Source organism: Chelon labrosus (assembly GCF_963514085.1).
Source record: "Chelon labrosus genome assembly, chromosome: 21".
In the NCBI taxonomy this organism is placed as follows: Eukaryota; Metazoa; Chordata; class Actinopteri; order Mugiliformes; family Mugilidae; genus Chelon; species Chelon labrosus.
Window position 1 is genome coordinate 14,072,345 of NC_140354.1, and position 16,208 is coordinate 14,088,552.

A 16,208-nucleotide genomic window follows, 5' to 3' on the forward strand; every position below is an offset into this window, starting at 1 on the left:
ATAAAATATTGATTATTTGTCAGCACTTTAACACTGAACTCACAAGGCCTGAATTTTCAGTCTGGTTTTTCGCTGTTAGATAAGATCACCAAAGATGTATTGCTTGCAGCAGACATTGGTCAATAATCTACTTTAATTATCTCTGCTCAGCTTAGCCTTTAATATAGCAAATTCAATTTATTAATCAGCCATCTTAAGAAGCTTGTTGATGTCAGTAATGTGCTACTGAATTTGGAGATGTGCTGCTCTATTTCATGGGATTCCCCAAGGATCTATTTGGGATCCTCTCTTATTTATTAATATACATGCTACCCCTAAGGCATATAAAGAAAATTATCCCTTTGAGGGCCCCAGCGCTGGTAGCATTAATAATATCTTGTCTTGGTACACCATATATTCCCTGAGAGGTATTTTTGACTCAGAATTGTCCTTTGATTCTCTGGGGACTAAAACGATGCTGTCGGCTTTGCTCTAAGTGAGACAACTAAAGAAGATCAGGTCGATCAGCCTCAGAAAAGGTCAGCCATGAATATTGCAATGCACTTCATCCTTGTTCCAGCCGGTAAAATTGCACAGACTGTTTATATAAAGCAATGTTTAAACACTTACTAAGAGAAACAACTTTGTTCTGGCTCCTGCCTCACTCTTGTGATCAGCTCCCTACAAGTCTGATTGCTTTTTAAGATCCTCTTGCGTACTCCCACTAATGTTCCCTAAATCTTGACTTGTCAGAAAAGGTCACCCAGCCTTTACTCTCCAGGCCCTTCAGTGGTGAAGGATCCTAGTCGGGCAAACTCAATAGCCTTTAAAATCTGCTTTCATCATAAGACTTGTCATCTCTGTGTGTGTCAGCACGATTCTAAAACACAAATGAAAATGTCTGGCACCAGTCCATCACACCAGGAAAGATTGTGCACACTCACCACTTTAATCTCCCACTTCTCTCTCTCTCTCTCTCTCTCTCTGTCTTTCTCCCTCTCCCCTCCTCTCTCTCAGTCATATCCTGTAGATGCTGACCAGGCATTTCACTATCCTTTGCTGCACGTCACGACACACAATCCTCATTATTAAAGCTATTAATAGCCGGTAAGCTATCTAGTGTTCATTTAACTCTACAGGCCTGCCAAAACAACTTCAGTATCAGTACTGGATGAAGTCTCATTCATATTCTTACACATTTTTACAGTAAAGGTCACAAAAGAACTATGTTGGCATTTGGAGATGTAGTTCTGCTCTATTTTGTGGGATCCCCCAAGGATTTATTTTGGGTCCTCTTTTATTTATATACACATGCTACCCCTGAGGCATATCAGGCAAATAACCCCCTTATGGCTCCAGCTCTATTAGTAAATATCTTGTTCTGTGATACTAGTCCATTTACATCTACAGTGTATTCATATGCAGTACATATTATGTTTTAGGCCAGTGGTTTCAGATAGAATACTAATTCTAAGTAAGACAATCAATAAATAGTTAATAGGTGACTAGAAATGTATTTCAGAGTATTTTAGTATTCCGCTTTTATGGCAACTCAAGCTGATAACCCATGCCCCGGCGTTCTTTTTCTCCAGGCATCCACAGCAATAATAATTTCATAGCTGACTCCAAGCGTTAGGCCTTGGTTACCATCCTTTGGAAGTAGTTTAGACACATTACTCAGCAGAATTTGTCCTCTGAGGACAAAGCTTAATGTTTTGATTAAGCTTTGTATACTGTATTCAAACATTTTATATTACCCCATATTGTCATATCCCCGTGTATTGTGTAGCTTATATATATATATATATACACACACACACACATACATCCTTTCTACCTCATTATACTTTCATTTTACTTTTTATTTTTATTCTTTACCTTTTCTGTTGTCGTGTGATTCCTCCTGTCTGCATAATAATGCCACTGGATATCGAATTTCCCACGGGATCTATCTATCTATCTATCTATCTATCTATCTATCTATCTATCTGTATCAATATCAGTCTGCAATACCATGGTCACTACTTTTCACTGGTCCAAACCCATGTACAATGTGGACTGATATTCCATTAGAAATTAGGTCCTAGATTCATTTATTCATTCATCTTCTGTAACCGCTTGTCCTGTGAAGGGTCACACGGGGTAGGTGGGGCTGGAGCCTATCCAAGCTGTCATCGGGCGAGAGGTGGGGTACACCCTGGACAGGTCGCCAGTCTACCTCAGGGCTAACACAGAGAGACAGACAAACACATTCACACTCACATGCACACATACAGCCAGTTTAGAATCACCAATTAACCTAACCAGCATGTCTTTGGACGGTGGGAGGAAGCCGGAGTACCCGGAGAGAACCCACACAAACACAGGGAGACATGCAAACTCCACACAGAAAGGCCCCAGTTGACCCACGGATTGGCTCCTAGATTTTACAGCTTATATATCTCGATTAAATGTATCGCTGTTAACAAATATATATACTGTAATTTGCTCTTAAAACATCAGAATTCATTTAATTAGCTACCAAATTAGCCTACTAGCTTAGTAATAACACTGAACATGTTGGTGTTTCTTGGTTAGACTACAGCCTGTCACTAGACACACGCCTCCTGGCCTCAACGCTTTCAACTTCTTAAATTAGCTGCACTCCGTGTAAACTAAGACTGAATTTAATTTAGTTGCAGCAGAGCGAGTGAACTCAGTGTCCTCTCTCTCTCTCTCTCTCTCTCTCTCGCTCTCTCTTTCTGCTTTGATGGACTGTGCCGTGCGAAGTGCCGTGAGCGGGCGCGCGCCGGAGACGCCGTGCGTAATGTGTGATGCAGCAGAGCCGCGCGCCGCCAATTTCGCGAATGTGCGGTTGTTTTAAACGCACGTCACGCGCTTTACCCTTCACAGCTGGTCTGACGTTTTCGGCGCACTTGCTGTGTACAATACAAATAAGAGGAGGCTGGCTCGCGCGTGCACACAGATGTGTCAGCGCTGGTTTATTAGTGAGAGAGACTACTGCGGGGCACACGACACGAGCTCCTCCTCCTCCTCCTCTCACGGAAACTTTAATTCACCTGAATGAGTTTATGGATATGCGCGTGCGGCAGAGAAGGCCTGTGTAACACACGCGGGGATTATTTTCTTGCGAGAGCTCGTCTAAGCCGCATCCATCCATCCATCTATCCGGGAGGGACGTTCCTCTCTGCAGAAGATAGAGCAGCCACGCTCTTCTACCCTCCTCCGCTGTGAGTCTCTCTTTGTGGTGTGATGTAGCGGTTCGGTTCCTCTGGAAACAAGGAGGGGAGAAAAAAAAAACAAAAAAAAAAACAAAAAAAAAAACAAGCGCTCGTCTCGGTTCTCACAGTGTTATGCTCGGCTGTGACACTAACCGACGACCAGCACAGAAACCCGGCTTTCCCTCTCTCTCATGGGCGAAGACGAGGAGCGGTTCTGCGCCCCTTCACGCCGCGGAGGAAACGAGGAGAACGGTGACAGCGGAGCTTCCCTGGACCCGGACAGGGAGAGGAGGTATGCGGAGCTGTTCGAGCAGCTGGACTTGAATAAAGATGGCAGGGTGGACATCAGCGAGCTGAGGACCGGACTGGCGGCGCGCGGCTTGCACCGAGGAGAGGCCGAGGAGGTGAGGCGGCGGGATGGGGGGGTGGGGGAGAGTTTACGCTGTGGCGCAGGCTGATGCTGTGACAGGTGGACGCACTTGAGCTGCTTTATTGGCTTGCAGGAAGGAGGACATTAGGTTAACCTATAGCAGCAAATACTTTCACATAGGCGAGATCCTGAAAAGTAGAAACCTAGATTTATCTTTTGCAGCTGTTGGTGCACAAGAAGTCAGAATACCCAGTGGAAGCCAGTGTGTTTTGTCTTTTAAAAGCCTGATATTGCAGTGTGTGTTTTCTGCCTCCGGAGTCCTGCAGCAACATCTCTTTTAAAAAGCATGTCAGATACTAGACAAATCATAAAGAGCAGCCCACCTTGTTTTCAGGTGCCTAGCAACCATGCTCTTGTACTTACTGCACCTCCACTTTCCCTGGTCTGTTTTAAAGGCTGCTAGTCATCTGTGTTATCTTTCCATTCACCTCAACAGCTCGGTATAAATTTCTCATGGGAGCCCTCGGTTGGTCTTGAAATCTTAAAGAGACAGAAATAATCATCGTCTTTTTATGATATTTAATTAACCTTTATGTAACAAAACATGGCATGGATTAGTCGGGCTTTAGTTGGGTTTATTTTTGAATTCATTAGTTGTTTATTTATCACATATACCGATCAGCCTCAACATTAAAACCACTGATGTTGTGGATGGACCACCCACCTAGACCAGACCAGGCACCCCCACCCCATAGCAACGACACTCCTTGATGGCAGCAGCCATCCCCAGCAGGATGCGCAAAAACAGTTTAGGAACAATCAAAAACAGCACAAGGTGTTGTCCTGGCCTCCAAATTCACGAGATCCCAAACTGATCAAGTATCTGTGGGAGGCACCGGAACAAGTCTGATCCAGGTCTTCTCGTCATGGCCCGCAGCTATCCACTCCTACGAGAATGAACGGTTCTCCAACCTGCCTCTTATACCTCTTATGTTCTCAAACTGTCGTGCAACATCATCACCTTCATCAGACTCTACGTGTACGCTTTAGTCAGACGTTCGTATCTACGACAGACGCGCGTTTATCTCGTTCTCCCTGCTACTCTCTTCTCTCTTTTCTGTCTCTACCTGACGGATGGGTCCCTCCACATGAGCTGGGTTCTGCTCAAGGTTTCTTCCAGTTAAAAGGGAGTTTTTCCTAGCCACCGTCACCTTCAGGCTCGCTCTGGGGGGGGGTTTCACGCCGGGTTTTGTAAAGCGTCTTGAGACAATTTGTATTGTTATTGACGCTATATAAATAAAATTGAATCGAAAATTGAATCCGCAGAGGCCCCTCCCCTCAACCCATTGGACCTAAAGGCCCCCCACTAGCAACATCCTGTTCCCAGACACCACATGACACCCTCAGAAGGCCCACGTCCATTCTCTGATGAGTCACAACTGTTTTGGAGGCACAAGGGAGACCTACACAATATTAGGAAGGTGGTCATAATGAGATTTGTGCTGAAGGACACAATAGAAGTTGATACCTTTTCTATTTATCCATATAAGGTCCGATTCTGCGCCCGTGAAGCCTGGAGGCCAAATTGTAGTGGTAAATTGGTTGTGATTCATTATTCCCTGCAAAGATGTTGGGTCAGTCAGTAACAGTGACATCTGAGAGTAATCTCATAAGCATCGCATCATTTATTGATTTTAGGATTATCCAATTGCTTGCAGAGGTATTTCCTTCTCTATAGAGGTTTAAACACTTTGCATAATGAAATCCAGATGGTGTGTTACCTAGCTTCACACTTGCGCATAGCTTGTCAAAGGACCAAGGAAGAGACGATAAGACATAAAATAGACAAAATAGACGTATCAAATGTTTCACCTAGCCTACTCTTGCCTCGTAGACATTCGGTTGCACCTCAGCCAGCCAACAAAAGGGCTCCGGCAAGATGTGCCAACGGGACACCCTTCGTTCAAACTGTTGTTATGAAGTCCCAGTGGAGCCCCGAGTCAGCTGACTCACACAGGAGCCTTTCTAATCACATTAAAAGGCCAGTTCACTCACTCAGTTGACGTTCAATAAAGTATGAGAGACCTGAGGGCGGCGTATGTGCGCGGGGTTGCCTCCTGTTCTCTCAGTTACAACCACAGCAGCCGCCACAGCGTCAATCCCACAAGACCGAGGCGAAGCAAAACTAAGTAGTTCCAGTCTGCTCTCGTCTCCGCAAGCTGAAGTACGCTCCCAGATCACTTCTGTTTTCACGAAGCAGCTGGGAAGAGAAGCAGCATGGAAGACGGCTTCTTAGAGCGACATCATTGCAGGCTGCTGCTTTGTGAGTTTCGGCTCGTGGTTGACGTTCAGCCACTGAGTTTTTCACTCTCAGCGCTCTCATAGCGACACTTTTCATTGTGAGTTGGGCCCCTGGATTCTGAACGGAGCGACTCCAGACCAAAATTACTCATGACCCAACCTTACAGCTGGTGCATTCCGTTGCTGCGATCATATTATTGCAACATTTTCACATTTAACTAGTGCACGCCGCCCTGTTTTAAATCATTAAATACGATCTTTGAACTATAAAGAGGAATATAGAGCACAGGCTATATAAAAAAAACTGTGCTATAAAACAAAAATCTCTCTTTAAATAGTACGGTGCAGTCAAGTCCCATGTGTAAGTCTTGTCATTTAATGTCATTTATCAAACCTCTTGCAGGTCAGCGACTAATTTGCGCGGCCTGGTTATAACGCCACATAAAGGCAACCTGTTCCACTTTGCTTCGCAGAGGAATCCAACCCTTTGTGGATGAATATTTTAACGGTCTGTCTGTAACACAAACCTGCCGCGGTCTGTTGACCTTGACTAACATCTGATTTGTGTGTCTGGATCTCACATCGGTTTACTGTAACCTACTTACTTTTGCTCCGGAGTCCAAAGAAGACATTTATTCAGCACACACCTTCCAGTCCCTACACACCTTAGTGTACCGCGGATGACTCACAGGCCTTTTCTGCTGCGGCAACATCACAGCCTGCGTTCGCTCATTGATCACTTTGACCACAGTAAATTAATGATTCCTCGTTTTGATATACAACTATACAATGTAGATTACACCGTACTTTGTTGCTGATTCTGTCTTGGCAAAATATGAATGAATGAATAAATAGTTTCTTATCAACCGTTTTAAAGAAAAACATAACACCCTCGTAAAATGAATTTGTTTCCTCGTCTTTGACTTCCTTGTCTACAGATCTGCCGGGGCAATTCAATTGTTTCGCTGTTGGACTGTACAATTCCATGCAGCGTTTTTCTTTTCCTCTGTATCGGTTGAAACGCACCCCATAAAGAAATCCAAATGCCGTGTTGCCAGACTCATATTCTGCTAAGGAGACGCCAGGCTGCATTATACCACCCTACTGTACGTCCACCTGTTAATGTATTAGCAAGCTACTGTGGTTAGCACTTGCTGAGACACTTCACATAGCAAAATCACATTATAATCTGTGGATGACTCCTTACAAGCCCACCAAGTTTCATGCAATATTCTTAGGGGGCGCTACTGGTGACTCTTGCCTCACCAGTAGCGTGACTCTTGACTTCGCCACGGCCTGGACCCCTTTATGATCGCTAGTGATCATCTAGTTGTCCTTCTTTCTGATATATCCACATGCCACTGTCACAGCCTGTGCATTGTGTGAAATACAGCAGGAGTAGTCACTTAATTATGTCGCCACTACTTTTTCTACTCTTAAAGCTTGGTTTATACGCCCCCAACAGATCTTTGTCAAGCACATGCAGATGACCTAAGCCATTGTAAGTATTTATACTCGTGCAGCATCTCATTACGTCACTATCTGGTGTCAGTTATCTGTGTTGAGTTGGAACTACAGTAAATAGCTCAAATGTTGGAGTTGAAGCTGATAAATCTTGAGCAACAGTTCTACTGTATGAGTAGACTGTACTTTATATAAGAGACGGAAGTAGGGTGAATTTCCTATACTTGACAAGGAAATGCAATTTGGACGAGTCACAGTTGTTGCCGTCTGCATGGCTGCAATGTGTAGTTACGTTAACGGGGAGGTGCTGTTTGTGACACAAGTATGTTACAGATATTTTCTACTTTCAACACTTTCAGTACAGTCATTCATGGGCAACATGCAGGTATTATTATTGTCTTAATGGATTGAATTACCTCAAAGTACTTTTTTTGACTTTTGAGGACTCCTGCGTTCAGAGGTGCTCGACAAATGTTCCAGCCAACCGGTCAGAGAAGGTAGCCTGAAGGGTACTTTTGAATGGGACATTGTTGTGCTCAGCAGGATTAGGATACAGAAATGTGAGGCACTTGTTGACAGCATGCTGCCCATGATAAATTACCATGCCGTCATATCAGGGGACAAATGTTTTGGATCTGCACCAAAACCTGCTGCGTTGTTCCTTCCACTAGATTTCACTGTGGTCTCATGTTTTCTAGTATCCTGGTTACAAACAGACAAATAGATGTGACGGACAATGAAGCCTTTTTGTTGTCCACTTCTAGGCAAAAGCTCAACGTAACTGAAAAGTTAGTTTGATCCGGTCGTCCTCTTTTCTTTATATGAGGGAATGCCTTAACTGCATTTAAGTTTTGTTTTGGGAGTTTTGCCTCAACTTGATACTATAGGTCAGAGCACTATACAGAACTGAACCAGAGGTGTCTCAGAAAGTTGGCATGCTTCTGATGTGAGTATTTTGTCCTGGATTTTAAAATTGGAGATGGGATTTGGTACCATTTATATCTTTTGAAATACTTCTGAATCACAAAGCTCCCAGGACCCCCCCATTAGCCATATTTTGGGGTCACTGTTTTTGACCCAAAGCCATTTGACCAGTTTTATGTCTTCTACATTTTTCTGCAATTTTCTTCTTGTACGTGCTGAAGTGACCATCAAACAAATTGCTCAAAAGAACCCAGTCAGGTTTTCATATTACATATGATATTCAAATATACATATGATCTGTACATATGATATCAAATATTTCATATTTTCACTTCTTCCTCCAAAATCATGCTGTCTTTTTCTATTTTTACCAGTACATCTCTAAACTGGACAGTAATGTTACTCTATATTTAAGTATTAAAACTGGACTATAATTGTTTCACTCCTGCACAGTAAGCCATACATCACATGGAACTCCAGATGGGAACGGTATAGGCTTTCACTTCCTTAATCAAAATCAAAATCCTTAATTATATGAATTTTGCAACTGGTTTTAAAAGTTATATCTGGTTACCAGCAAATAGTATTTTCACTTCCAGGTGTCCCATCACAGGCAGTCTTGTTAATTTCATTGTCATTACTTATTAGTTTGTGTATGTGTTGCAGAACAATGTGAATTTAGTTAATGTGTTTGAATCTAAAGACACTTTATAGAATTTGGTATCCAAAATTTGTATTAAATTACTACTGTTACTACTACTACTAATACTACAAAAAAAAGAAAATATCATGTTCATGTCATTGATGATACGAACCAAAGAAACAGCAATGGGCCTAACACTCAGCCTTGTGGAACCCCACAATTGTACTTTTCCTAAAAAAAAAAAAAAAAGGTTAAGTTTTCATCGACGTGCTTACAGGTGCCATGTTGCATGTTTTGTTAGTAATGAAGAGCTGTCAGGCACTGTTGCTAAAGACTGTTGGACTGGCATAGAAAAGTAAACAGTACAAGAGTATGATAAGAACTAGTCTTGTATTCTGTCTCTCTTTGTCTCTCCGTCCTTCTCAAGAGAGGAGAAATAATGTTAGCAACCAGGTAAGAAGTAGCTTACTTCCTGATATTCACTGGCACGGTGCCTTTCACTGTTTTTTTTGTTTCTGCTACTCATTCTCTGCACCCCGTCCCCACTGTCACCTCCATGTCATCTACACTACCAGCACATCCTGGCCTCTTCTTTGGCAGTCTTCTTTATCCCATCTGCACCCCCATTTACACATTCTGCTTAATGACTAAGCCTCCCTCTCTCTGCATTCACAGATAGTCCTTCAGAGCGACATCAACCACGATGGCTTGCTGGATTTCCAGGAGTTCTCCCAGTACCTGCGGGCTCATGAGAAAAGACTGCGTCTCATGTTCCACAACCTGGACCGCAACAATGACGGTGCGGACATGCTGAACACCTGCGAACATGCGCATACCAGTTCTCTGTGAATTCCTGCTACTTGTTTTACAGTGATACACATAAAATACAGTCTTTACAATGGTTGATCAAAACACATGAAACACTTTTTACAAGACATTTACAACACTTTCTGTTTTGCTTTTGTAGGGCGAATTGATGTGGGGGAGATCCAGCACTCATTACGCAAGCTTGGAGTGGAGGTCACAATGGAGCAGGCCTCCAGAATCCTGCAGAGGTATATAATGGAAAACTAACCACTATTTAGAAAAGGAATACTTGTGCATCCATTTAAAGGAAAACAAACTATGTTGTAATCATTACAAATGTAGTATGGGTGCCCAAAATAAGAGGCCTACTTTTTTTGCGTATTCATTCATTCAACGTAAATTGAACAGACTTACAACATGAGTGAGGCACGAGTTACCGGAAGGTGCGGCTTGATGCAGGTTTCAACGAATTAGGTAGTTTTTATATACCCTTATTTTCACATCGATAGTCCATTGATTTTTATCCATCAACAAAACATGTTGGAATAAGACTACGCACTCTGGCTGAAGAAAAGTAACAGGCACACCCTATAAAGTTGGTGGAGTATATCAAGTCCAGAGTGCCATGTCAAGAACCACAGTGCTGGTCATTCTGCTGATGCTGGGGACCGGGCTTTACATTTGCGAAGCAGTTACTGTCCGAATTTGTTGGAATTTGCTTTCAGGTGGTATTTGTTAAAGGTATACCAGGATTTAAGAGAAACAAACAATGGAACCGCTTAAGAGGTCCAAGGTTCTGTTATCACTATACACTGATGAAATACAACCGTTGCAATATCCTGTTTAATATGGTATTGGCTCCAAATCAACTCCAACCTGCAAAGGCTTCTACAAGGCCTCGGAAGGTGTAAGGTCAGTTATGGCACCAAGACATTAGCAGCAGATCCTTAAAGTTCTGTAAGTTGTACCTTGGAGCCTTTTGCCAGCAAGTACCTCAACATCCTGATGCCAGTTCATGGTTTCTTCCTCTTTGGGCCACTGGCAGGTAATTACCACTGAGGAGAAAATCCCATAATCCTGGGTGTTTCCAAGATGCTCCGACATATTTATCCTGGTTAACTCAGTTCTTTCCCATTATAAAAAGCTGAGAATTAACCGTCTACTTACCGTATAATCCCAGACCATGACATGCATCTTTGCTATAAATGCTGACTGTTCAAACTGAGAGATTCACGTTTTCTGATGTAATTGTCTCTCTCTCTACCAGTATGGACAGAGATGGCACTATGACCATTGATTGGAATGAATGGCGTGATCACTTCCTGTTCAACCCGTTACATAACATGGAGGAGATTGTCCACCATTGGAAACACTCCCATGTGAGTCACCTGTTTCCAGTAATAGTATCGTTCCGGTTGATCATTGTAAAACTTCCTTACTTTATTTACATTTACACTTCTCAGAACAGAAGCAGGGCATAGCTCTTACCAGGAAAGGTTTAGACAAGAGTGCTTAAACGACGCTTTGTGATAACAACTGCCATTTACACCTGTAACCCGCTGTAAAACTTACATGCTAATTGCATGATTCTTAGGCAAGTGATGGAGTGAAGTGAAGAAGAAGCAAAACTCTTTACCATGGCCTTGACGTTCTGATCCCGTTGTAGATGTTTGACATTGGGGAACATCTGACGGTGCCAGATGAGTTCTCGGAGCGGGAGCGGCGGGCAGGTCTTGTGTGGAGGCAGCTGGTTGCGGGGGCCATGGCCGGGGCAGTATCGCGGACAGGAACGGCTCCTCTGGACCGCCTCAAAGTCTTCTTGCAGGTGGGTGATCTCATTGTCACTCCACTGTTACACAGTACTAAAGCCAGGGGTTTGAGGAGGTGATTTATTGTATACCAAACCCCAAAAAAGAACATGTATAAATACACTTCTTGCAGAGTAATTCCCAGACCTTCATAAATATAAATAAAACTGCACCCAGTCTTGGGAGATGTGATACATTAATCCCTTCCCCTGTTCACACAATTAGAAATATGTAAACATTTAAACTAAGGGTCCTCAGTGCACACTCTCCCGGCCCAAGAAAGCACACTATGTAATTAAAACCATCCTTTTGGAAGGCATCAGTAGCAGTGGAGTGTGTGATCTTGTTTCTTTACACAGCTTCTACAGACTGCACGTCAAAATATCCAAATGCACCTCCTGCTCTCCGTCAGTTTTATCCTAACAGATCAATATCAACTCCATATCCATATCAACAGTAGCCGCAGTGTTGGCTGTGGCTATCTCTTAAAGTCACGCTCCATCCTTCACATGCTGCATTGACAATCACTTTCACTCTGTCACAGAAATAAAACAAAGCACATGCCACCAGTGGGTAGTGTGGGTGGGTGGTTGGTTGGAGCATTCTCAGCAAAAACACTGAGGCTAGTTGGCTCGGCCTGAGTTAAAAGTCTGAAATATCAGAAACCATTTAGGTAACAGAAGAATCATTTTAATGTCTGTGAGTTATTATTCTAGTTAAATAAAGTTTATTATTATAATAATATTAAATTACAGATCAAAGATTAAAGCTGGATAAATACCCACAGTGTCTTTATGGCAACTTTATTTTACTCTAAGCTGATTCAGTGACAGTGGACTGCACTCTGCAGAGCTTTATAGCATCTCTTAACTCACTCTTGTGGTTTCTGGCCCACAACTTTATTGTTTTGTTTCACTCTCATAGCATTATTTTCAGCCACAACCTGCAGCCTTTAGAGTAAAAGCCTCTAATGGATCAGCAGCAAGCAGCTCACAAACAGAGAGACTAGCTGGTGAACATAGTGGAGACTCTAGAAGCTAAAGAGGCAAACATGTTCTCAAGAGTAGGTGGAGACCAAAAACCGAGGTCGAAGAGAGTGTGAGTCATTTACATCCATCAGGTCGACATAAACGCATCATGATAAAGCCAGTTTAATTTTGGCATTTATGCATAAGTTGACCATTATAACAGTAGTTCCAGTCAAGGTGGTTGCCTAATGCTTAACTGTGGTCCAATTCACCTTTATCCCAGACCCCAAAAAAGCCCTTTAGACCTACAAAGTCTTTATAAGGAGAACTTTTTAAAATGTTTTAAAGCACCTGTGCCCACTATCCACAATCTTTATCACCACAGAGTCCTTCCATCCAGCATACCTTGTTTTCAAATGACTGATCTGCCAGTGTTTGTGTGTCCAGGTACACGGCTCAACGTCTCGGGGGATTAATCTCTGGTCCGGCCTGAGGGGCATGGTCCAGGAGGGCGGCGTCTTTTCGCTCTGGAGAGGAAATGGCATCAATGTCCTCAAGATTGCACCTGAGTCTGCCATTAAGTTTATGGCCTATGAACAAGTCAGTGCACTCTAATCAGTCAATCCACTGAGGATTTGCTTAAGTCCAAGCAGAATGTAAATATGCAATGCATTATTCATCCCCCTCCTCCTGCTCGTGCTCTTTTCTTACTGCAGATCAAGTGGCTGATCCGAGGCAGTAAAGAGGGGGGCAGTTTAAGGGTACAGGAGAGGTTCATTGCTGGCTCTCTGGCAGGTGCTACTGCCCAGACCATCATCTACCCCATGGAGGTTGGTTTGAAGTTAGTCACTGAGAGTTGTAATTATGTGGACACTTCAGAATATTGATTTGAAATGAATTCAGGGGTACTACACCAACGTGTCATGCCTCATTTTAAATTTGAGTACATTTATGTTAACACAAATGTATTTGTCAGTTCAATAGGGGCCACTTAAATGCTAATTGGGCATCTTTAGATTCACTGACCAAGGTTGGAACTCAAGCACCACTTCTCATTGTATTAGGAGTATCTTGAGCTGCTCTCTAGTGTTGGCATTGGGGCCAATTACCTCCCAAATAATTGCAAAGGGCTGGTGATTATTATAGTGGTCTGTTCCTTTCACCGTGCCCACAATGCTCAATTCATGACCAAATTCATGGTCTTCTCCAAAGCCCAGCCATAGCCCTCCCTATCCTCCAGTTGAAGAATAACCTCCTGCCAATGTTTCTCCTCACTCCTTTAGCCAGATTCTTCTATTTTCTTCCTCCTGCTGTGGGTAGGTGCTGAAAACCCGCCTGACGTTAAGGAAGACGGGACAATACTCAGGTATGGCTGATTGTGCCAGACAGATCCTGAAGACAGAGGGCATCCGGGCTTTCTACAGGGGCTACTTACCAAATACCCTGGGCATCATCCCCTACGCTGGAATCGACTTGGCTGTGTATGAGGTATGTGGAAGAGGCCTCCAAATGGTTTGGGAAGATCTAATGTAAAAATACATAGAGGTTCTGATCTACGCCAAAGATATCAGAAGATTTGGGTCAAACTTAACATTGCACAATCCATGTTTTCATAATGTGTCTTGTGAAAAACCTAGCTGGTGAGCAGTTAGGGTCAACATAATTGCGTGGTCAAACTGTTCAATACCAATGGTACCACACCTTCCAACCAATCAGAATTCAGTATTACTCTGGTTTACACCCATTATGCTCACTTTCCCCTTGATGTGGTCACTTCCCGGCAATAACCAAGGTACATGGTCATGGAAATAAAATGCAGGTTGGACAGCAGCAATAAGAGGTATTTCTTCAGTGCATTTACAGGACCACCATAACTTTTGAAACCCTAAGGTTCACCTTTCCCATTACTCACAGTGGCATAAAACTGATGGAGGGCCTGGTTTTGGTCCATTTGGTGATTGCTTTAAAATCAATAGCCAGAACTGCTGGACTGTATAGTCTGTTTAAAGATGCCAGCCTTGTTTCTTGACTTTTCCAGCCCTTCCAGTTTCTCTCTCATTAATTTCCGGTATTTCAAGGTCTTGCGCCATTTATTTTACCTTTTACAACTCTCCTTTCAACCTCTCTTCTCCCGCCACTGCTCGTGCTTTAAGACTCTGAAGAATGCCTGGCTCCAGAGGTACTGTGTAAATTCAGCAGACCCGGGAGTTTTGGTCCTGCTGGGCTGCGGCACCGTCTCCAGCACCTGTGGTCAACTAGCATCCTACCCCCTCGCTCTCATCCGGACACGCATGCAGGCACAAGGTGGGATACAGTATAGTGTAGATTCAGTCGTTATAAATGTCTTGATCTGTTGGAAGGAGCCAGCATTGGAGCTCCCTCCTACTCTGACCTCCATGTTTCGTCTTCTTTCAGCCATCACTGAGGGTAAACCCAAGCTGACCATGGTAGGCCAGTTCAAATACATCATATCTCATGAAGGTGTACCGGGCCTGTACCGGGGCATCACCCCCAACTTCCTCAAAGTCGTTCCTGCGGTCAGCATCTCCTACGTGGTGTACGAGCACATGAAGAAGATCCTCGGAGTGGGTTACTCCTAGGCTGCTATGACTGCTACTAGACTATGAGGGACAAATGTACAAAAGCGACACTGAAGTGACGGGCTTGTGAGAAGAACCGCAGGAGGAGATGAGGATTCAGCTCCTCAGACCGCTGAAGAAAGTAAACCAAGTCTGGGAAGAGGAGCGGAAGGGTCATTTCACAGATACTGCACTTTCTGCTGACATGCTCAGGTTCAGGCTTATGTAGTTTGTCAGTAGGTTCCTTCTCATAGTTGAGGAATGTGAATAAGAGAAGGAGGCTAATGTTGGCTTCTCTGTGTGTTGGTAATATAACTAATGTCTTTAACTGGTTCAAGACCAAACAGTCGAACAATAACATTGATTTGAATGACTTAGGGAGGTTCAGATTCAGCAATCGATCCAACAGTTTTAGTGCTTATCAGACAGAAAAATGTTGCACAGTACTCTTGTTCGTTGTGAGGTAACAGTCAAGTTACTTTATTCACTCTGCAAAATAATGTACAAGCCGTATTTCCCTGTGGCAGACACAGTGATGGTGTAGATTTGAATTACACCGATCTGTTTTGGAATTTTTAAGACTTTTGACGCTCGTTATTACTTGTGGAAAATTCCTTGACATCCCTTAAATCAAACATTTAACAGTCCAAAGCTCTACACAAGCAAATTAAAGCTGTAAGCAGCAATGATTGGCGCAGGCCGCAATGCAACAGGGTTGTTCTATTGCGAGTGTGTAGATGTCTTCAGGCCCGAACTCCACAGTGGAGTCGCGCAGTCCTTTCTGTGTCCAATATTTGACGTTAGAGAGCTAAGAGAGCTAGAGAGCTGTGTATCTTACAGTATGGAGAAAACGGCATGTACATTTTATGTAGATCATGTTGTCACACTGGGCTTCATGATGCTATGACGATCAGTCATTGGCACATTGACGTGTTCATGGAGTAGAAGCCATTTGAGCAATGTGATATTCAATGATTTTTAGTGAAGTGCTGCAATTCGCTATACCGTCTCTACAACAGCATTCAGTGAAGAGTCACAGTTTTGATATATTTGCATTTGTTTGTGCGCAGGACAAGCCAGCGGTACATTGCTCCATCTAGATCAGTGCTTCTTAGAGTGAGACCGAGAGAGACTTCCATTCAGT

At 43.4% G+C, this 16,208-nt stretch overlaps 1 protein-coding gene across 1 annotated transcript; it reads left to right on the plus strand.

Moving 5' to 3' along the window:
• Window positions 1–3,391: 3,391 nt before the first annotated feature.
• Window positions 3,392–16,131, plus strand: LOC311506980 (mitochondrial adenyl nucleotide antiporter SLC25A23-like; the record flags this gene model as incomplete). Its single annotated transcript, XM_084571160.1, has 10 exons — window positions 3,392–3,604; window positions 9,578–9,701; window positions 9,870–9,957; window positions 10,977–11,088; window positions 11,376–11,534; window positions 12,933–13,085; window positions 13,202–13,315; window positions 13,806–13,973; window positions 14,639–14,789; window positions 14,901–16,131. 10 exons carry the CDS (start codon window positions 3,392–3,394, stop codon window positions 15,083–15,085), a joined length of 1,467 nt encoding a protein of 488 aa, XP_084427286.1. The 3' UTR covers window positions 15,086–16,131.
• Between the last annotated feature and the right edge of the window lie 77 nt (window positions 16,132–16,208).